At 39.2% G+C, this 7,824-nt stretch overlaps 1 protein-coding gene across 1 annotated transcript; it reads left to right on the top strand.

Moving 5' to 3' along the window:
- Positions 1 to 815: 815 nt before the first annotated feature.
- On the top strand, positions 816 to 7,299 carry ISCA1 (iron-sulfur cluster assembly 1; the record flags this gene model as incomplete). The annotated part of the gene is made up of 3 exons (XM_010085459.1): positions 816 to 869; positions 2,531 to 2,636; positions 6,864 to 7,299. Coding segments are annotated over 3 exons (309 nt in total), but the record flags the coding sequence as incomplete, so codon positions are not given.
- Positions 7,300 to 7,824: the final 525 nt, after the last annotated feature.

Here is a 7,824-nt window from a genome sequence, read left to right on the forward strand (position 1 = left end):
TCAATTCCCTGCAGGAACAGAGGAGGATTAAGTGCGTTTATTTCAGTCATTTGTCAGAGTAGGTGGTTCCTGTTCAGTAGTGATTCTGTAACAAATGAAGATTCATAATAGAATTAGAAAAGGTTTTCTACTGGAAGTGTACTTGTAGTTTGCTTTGTGTGTTTAAGTCTGCTCACAGTAAGAATTTAACGTTACTGATACTTTTCTCAGTGTCTTAGAAACTTGTAGGCAAGTAATGGAAATTTTTATGTTTCTGTTGTGTTCTTGAACTAGATCTGCATGAACAGTGACTCTATCTTCTGTAAAGTCACAGTTCCCCTTTGTGTTAGTGGGATGGGAGAAGTAGGCCATGAACACTTCTGTGCCTAATTGATTTTTGTCTGTAATATATATGTGACAAAAACTTCACAAGAGCAGAAGTGCTTAATGGAATTATGGTGGTGATTTGAGGGGAGGATGACACACAACCCAAGCACCCTAATATTAAGAACTGTAGTTCTTGAACTACGTGTTTGCTGGAAGTGTGGTTGAGGAGGGGAGTGGATTAGATTCAACAATCATCTGTTTTACAGCAGAGTACGTATCTTCAGATCAAGTAGAACACAGGGTAGTCAGTACTGACAGATGGGCTGATGCTGAAGGTGGACTTTGCAGATAGGAAACCAATGTAAACTAAGAAAGTTTAAGTGCACAGAGTTGGAATTGAAATTTTTTGTAGTAGAGCTAAGTAAGTTGGACAGTCTAATATGTGCAAGCACTCACTGCAAATAAACAAAAAAAAATTCAAAGTTGATATACATGTTTTTGTTTTTCAGACCCCATCAGCTGTTCAGAAGATAAAACAGCTTCTTAAAGATAAACCTGAGCATGTAAGTATAAACAGGGCCAACCTGTAGATTGTGCTAAGGTATTAGCACAGCTCATTGTCACAGAGCATTTCTGGCTAAACTTGGAAGCTAGAAGGTGTTTATTAGAGATGTTGGCATCTTTTTCTGGAGGGGAATATGTAAGCTTGTTTATATATCAAGCTTCATTTTGTTAGAAATTGAAATGCAGGAAGTACCTGACTGTAATGACATTTCACTGTCACGTTTCTTTTGGGATCAATGAAGTTGAAAAAATCTAAGCTTCAAAATATTTGTGAGATATTTTTTAATGAAGCCTTTTAGTATGACATAGAGGTGACTTCTGGTAGGGAGAATATCTTCAGCTGTTGATATTAACACGTCGTTAATTCATTTCTTCCAGAAATTTTCATAGTGAAGTATACTGTAATAAAGTTAGATTCATACCCATTGGAAGACATCTAATTCTTAGGAAACTTTGCGTCATTTCAGAAACTATCAGTTTCTCCAAATAACTGATTGAGCTTGTCATCTTTTTTTCTTGGGGGAAAAACAGAGTCTTGCTTTCTAATCATTGTAAAAAAAAGCATTAGGTTTTCTTGCTTTACAGTATTATTTCAATAATAATATTTCTCTTTTTCATACAAGGCCCATTGCTTCTTTTAAACCATCCTCAGGAAGCCCTAAGCCTACAGGTTAGCTGGTCAGTTATCCCCTTGCTATAAAAGCTGTTTGCATTTTCCAGCCCATTATTTGTAGCAGATTCTGTAAAGAAAGGTATTTAGTCTGAAAAGATCAAATGCTGTTTGTCTGAGATCCCACTTGAAGACAAGTGATATGCTTTGATACGTTTTTATCATAACTTTGATTGTGGAAATAGACAACATAATTTTCCTCTTCAACGATGAAGCATGAGTATGTGGAAAGTGGTACAGATGCTTTTGAAAGATTGTTGTGCACAAATAGTTTTCTGTTTCTTTAAAACTTTTTCTCAGTTCCTTACTTACACAGATGCTCTTTCTGTCAAACTTATAGAATACTGTGAATGTTATAAACTTATTGGCTAAGGTCGACTTTAAGGTAGATTAAAACAGCAAATAAATGTACTTTATTTAAGGAGGAGATTTCTTTTTAAGTGAGACTGGCAATAGAGGTAATAAAAAAATCAAAGTATGTTTTTTAAAACTGTGGTTTGAAGTAAGTTTTATGATGGTGTCATTACAAGAGTTCTGTGAAAATCTAGTAACTGCACTTCTTGTGGCCTCACAGCTTCAGAATTACTTTACTGTCAATAACCTTAACATAGCACCTGAATTAGCATCTGAGTAAACTTTAATTTGAAGTCACAAAAATATCAGTCTTTGAAATTTTGGCTGTCTTTTTGAGACCAGACACCTACAGGAGTGACAACAGTTTATTACTTCAAAACTAACGTACTTCAGAGCTTGATCCACAGTAGCAAACATCTGATGTTTGCTTTTGCATTGGCAGTCCAATTTTGTAAAAGGAAAAAAATGTTACCTCTTAATCCATTAAGCTAATTGACTTCTGCTTTGAGGCAGTGGAGAATAATAAATTCAGCATTTCGTTGTTCTGCATACTTTTTATCTTGGTGTTCCAGAATAGGTTTTTATAAAGTAATTAATATGTTGTTGGCTTGCTTTTTGTTTTTGTTTTTTTTTTAGGTAGGTGTGAAAGTAGGTGTTCGTACAAGAGGATGCAATGGACTTTCTTACACATTAGAATATACAAAATCAAAAGGAGACTCTGATGAAGAAGTAGTTCAGGATGGTGAGTTTTTGATGCAGCAGAGCAAATTTCTGTGGTGGTGGGGAAGAATAACTTATTACAGGTTTGCCAAGGTATAGGTTAGAATTTACTTGAAGTAACACATTATAGCAAGAGGTCTTACTGTTCTGTTATGGGAATAGTTGTCACCTTAGTTTCTGTTTTGAAGTAACCAGTTAAGATTTGCAGCTTTGCAGTCTGTGTGTCAGAAACTACCCTATTAGAATAGTGCAGTCTGTCATTCATGTCTTTGGAGGTGGCTTGCAGCAGATATTTAGAGAATTCATAACAATGCATGCTTTGTCAGTATACTTAAACCAAAGTTTGGTAAAGGAAAGATTTTATTTGCAAGGGATTTTCCTCATTATCTTCTCTAACTAGTCTTAGTCTTCATTGATTCGTAATTTGTTTTTAAAGTCTTTATGCTTTTGACCTTTATATTGCTTTGTAACAACAGATTCTATTATTTTAATTTAAGAGTATTTTACAAATTGTTTTCATATGCTGATATTTAAGCTTTCTGCCTGATAATCTCATTGAGCAGCCCGTGAAGGATCTATTGCTGAAGTTCCTGTTGTGGTTGAACCCCAACCAGGCATAAGCCTCACGCAGCTGCTCACTCACTCTCCCACTGTGGGATGGGAAGGAGAATCAGAACAGTAAAAGTGAGAAAACTTGTGGGTTGACATTAAGACAGTTTAATAAGTAAATCAAAAGCCATGCATGCAAGCAAAGCAAAACAAGGAATTAATTCGCCACTTCCCACTGGCAGGCAACTGTTCAGCCATCTCCAGGAAAGCAGGGCTCCATCATGTTTAATGGTTACTTGGGAAGACAAATGCCATCACTCCAAACATCCCCCCTTCCTTATTTTTCCCCCAGCTTTATATGCTGATTGTGATGTCATATTGTATGGGATAACCCTTTGGTCAGTTGGAGTCAGCTGTCCCAACTGTGTCCCCTCCCAACTTCTTGTGCACCCCCAGAGCCTACTCACTGGTGCAGTCCCGTGAGGAGCAGAAAAAGCCTTGACTCAGTGTAAGCACTGCTCAGCTGTAGTGAAAGCACCCCTGTGTTATCAACACGGTTTTCTTCATAGCAGCTAGTATGGGGCTATGTTTTGGATTTGTGCTGAAAATAAAGTGTCTCAGACAAAACCAGCACACTTTCCACTCCGTATTCCATACCATTTATGTCATGCTCATGTCCCACACTATCCAATACGTCCTCATTAACCACCATGCTCCTTCTCTTCCTTTGATATAGTATATAGATACCATTCTCTGAGTCCATGGGGACCATGCCTGTAAAATGTTCATAGAATGTCCACTGAGTTCATTTAGTCCATGACTTTTGGGCTCCATCTGTTACTGTGGTCACTCAGGACAGAGAGGTGGTGTGTTGTGTGGAGTTAGTGAGCACCAAAGCCAGCTCAGGTCAAGTCACTGCTGCACTTGCACTGCTTCTTGTAAGGCTTGTCTTCCATTGTTTCAGGTGGTTACTGCTATAGTAATTGCTATAATGTGCAACTCAAATAATGGGTTACAACAATTTAAAGGTATTTCCATTATAATCTCCACCCCTGGTCACTTTGAACCAGACCATCAGGTTTAACATTGCAGTGAACTCCTCCCCTTGCCCCTGCTCCTGATTGGACTTATCCACAGACTTCAGCTCCTTAGTGGTGTACGTGCTCCAAGTGGAGCCTTATCTACAAGCCACAGTGCCTCCAGGGGTATACCTGCTGTGGCACAGACTTATCCACAGCTGTAGTTGCTTTGAGGTACACCTGCTCTAGTGTGGCCTTACCCACAGCCACAGTCCCTTCAGAAGTAAACTTGTTGCAACATGGCCTTACTCATGGCTGCAGTCCCTCCAGGGTTGTATCTCCTCTGTCATGGCCTTATCCATGGCCACACGCCTTGAGGTGCTCCAGCATGACCTTATGCACAGCCACTGATGCTTCAAGGTGTATTTGCTGCAGCATGTGGACTTAGCCACAGCCACAGATTCTTCAAGGTGTACCTTCTCCAGTGTGGACTTATCCTTGGGCCACAATCCCTTCAGAGGTATACCTGCTGTGGCACAGACATAACCACGACTGCAGATGCTTTGGGGTGTCCTGCTCCCACGTGAATTCATACACAGGTCACCGACCTTTCAGCTTGAGTTCACACTGTCCAGTACAGCAGCACAGAAATAGCAGCAATGCCCTGGCTGTCTGCCAGCCCAGGCGCATGGCTATTGCTATTATCAGAACATTCCCAGGCACAGCAGAGTCAGATGATAAGCAGTATAGAAAGAAGCAAAAGCAAAAAGCAGCCACTGAGGAGCACTAGATGTTAATATGCAGTAAGGCAAGCAAGCTTCATGGCAAGCACAGGGGCCTGCTGATTAACAGATAAACAGCAGTAACAGCTATAAATTCGATCTAGCGCATTCCAGTCAAATCCCTTTGAGCCCCTGTTCAGGCACCAAAAAGGACTGTTGTGGTTTAACCCCAGGCAGCTATAAGCCTCATGCAGCCGCTCGCTCACTCCCTACCAGTGGAGGGAGGGAGAGAACTGGAAGGGTAAAAGTGAGAAAATTTGTGTGTTGAGATTAAAACAGTTTAACAGGTAAAGCAAGAGCTGCACACACAAGCAAAGCAAAACAAGGAATTCATTCACCACTTCCCATTGGCAGGCAGCTGTTCAGCTATCTCTTTGTATAAGCACTCCTCAGCAGTGACGAAAACATCCCTGTGGTATCAATGCTGTTTTCAGCACAAGTCCGAAACATAGCCCCATACTAACCACTGTGAAGAAACTTATCTCAGCCAAAACCAGCACAGTGGGAAACCGCAATCATTTTCTTACAGAAGCTACTCTACTAGGCAGAGCCTATCTTCCAGATGTATTCAGAATGCCTGTGACCAAATCATAAATTTTATTCATTTAAACAGAGAATTAGTTGGAACTTCAGCAAGAATTAAATTGAACTAGAGTGTGTGAGTTAGGGACTGCCACCTCATTCTGCAGATGCCTCTTCATTTCAAATTCAGTTGTCTTCTTGAGTTACCTTTTCTGCTTGACTCAACTGCTCTAACTTTGCAGGGCTGAAAATACTTTTTCAGAAGGCATTTCCTGATTTGAATCTTAAGGAAGATAAAAGCAGTTTCCCTCAGTCAGGGCAGAGACTTGAAGTTCCAAAGCCAGACAAAGTTTAAGGTGTGCCTGTGTATACTTTCTGTTTTGTTCTGATTGCTTCTAGACAGATTTCCACTGAAGGCTCTTGACTTCTATGTAGCTCTGTCGTCAGTGGCTTTGGATCCCAGCACAAATTTTCTGGCTTTTAGGTATTAAGTGACTGCTTCAGGGATCAAGTCCTTAAACTCTTTCATTAGGTTTAGTCTTCACTGTTACTGTCCAAATTGACCCCAAAAATGTGGAGATTCAACTCAGTTGCCCACAGACTTGAGGTGTGTTGGTAATATGTTTTGTCTCAGTGTCTACTATGATGAAGCAGCTTTCCAGCAGTCTCTCATATAACTCAGTGACTTCTTGTTGCTGTTTACTGATACAATTTTGCATTTTTATTTTTATTATTTCCTAGTCTGTGGACAGCTGAAGCACTCCACTCCCACCTTTGTGTCAGATTTGCAGTTTTAAAGTTCAGTAACTTTCCAGAGAGGTAGATACTTTGTATACTTTAGAAAAGGGATTCCTTTCTAGTTCCTAAAATCAACTGCTAATTCTTAATCCTTAAAGGCTGTGATATCTTTGAAAGTTCACACATAGTAGTTAATGTAGACCTAATAGTTTTGGCCAAAGAAAAAATAACCATTTTGAAAGAAGAACTTTTGGTTTTTCAAGGTGCTGGGACATCTTGTTGGATGCATGGACTTGAAGATTGGTAGGAAGTTGGTTACTGGCTGTAATGCAGGGGATTTAAGTATTGAAGCTGAGATTCGTTACAAAATTCTACAACTTTATTTCCCTGGGCATCATGTTGTAAATTTCCCCCCCAAAGTACCTACATTCATGTGCACACGCAAATAACAGTGTTGGACTGTTGCGAGTGTTTTATAGGTAGAGCAAAACAGCGATGGAAGTGCCCCATGTAAGGCCAGGGAAACCAAGTTAAACTGGTAGTCTTCGTACTTAGTTTTCGTTTTTTATCACTGGTCAAAAGAGAATTTAAAAGTGAGTAATGATTTTGCTGTAATTTTTTTTCTTTGTTGTCTTCAAGGGGTTAGAGTGTTTATTGAGAAGAAGGCACAGCTGACACTTCTAGGAACTGAAATGGACTATGTAGAAGACAAACTGTCCAGTGAATTTGTCTTCAATAATCCAAACATCAAAGGAACATGTGGCTGTGGAGAAAGCTTTAACATCTGAAATCTCAGGACTACTTCTTTGACTTTGAACACCTCAAAACACTTAACTATTATGGCTTTCAAAGCAAATGCATTTTCTTCAGGTTCATAGGCTGCATAAAGTGTGGATATCATTAAGAAAAATAAATCATTTTGAAAATGTAAATATTGTGTAAATTCCACCACTGATGTAGTTAATGCTGTAGTTTGTGATGAATTGGGGATCCAAAAGGTAATAACAGTAAGTGCTGTAGTAACATTTCTGTACTTTCACATGCCAAGGAAATAAAATCTCACTGTTCTTTTCCTTTGTTATTTTCTTTGTCCACTCTACTCACATTTCCCTATCCAAAACCCATTTGAAAGATACTGCCTATGTGTTCTGTTTGGTAGGGGGAGTGGGGAACCCAGCCATTCATATGTGTTTGTTTATAAAGATTTATGTGCACAGACACACAATCCTCAGCTTCAGAGTTCACTATGATTATGTAAATGCTTGCTTTGGTTTTGTAGTTTTCTGGTACTTTCATCTGCATTTTCTGGTTTATTTTCCCATGAATCTGGGGAAGTCCAAAAAGGAGTTCATGTATTAATATAGTGGTAGGCTACCATAGCACTGCTTGTGGAAATACTTAAAAATGGGCTAACCCAGTTGTAATTCTGTTCTTGTCCTTGTTGAAGGCACAGTCTCTGCTGCACTTAGAAAGTAATTTTCAAGAACATGAAATATATTGAGGCACTGGAATAATAAAGCAGGATTCACACAGGCCTTGTTTCTCACATTTCTGGTTTTTATCTTTCTTGGCTTAACTAGCAAAGTTGGTAAAACTGCCT

This window comes from Pterocles gutturalis, unplaced genomic scaffold (genome assembly GCF_000699245.1).
Source record: "Pterocles gutturalis isolate BGI_N339 unplaced genomic scaffold, ASM69924v1 scaffold5915, whole genome shotgun sequence".
NCBI lineage: Eukaryota > Metazoa > Chordata > Aves > Pterocliformes > Pteroclidae > Pterocles > Pterocles gutturalis.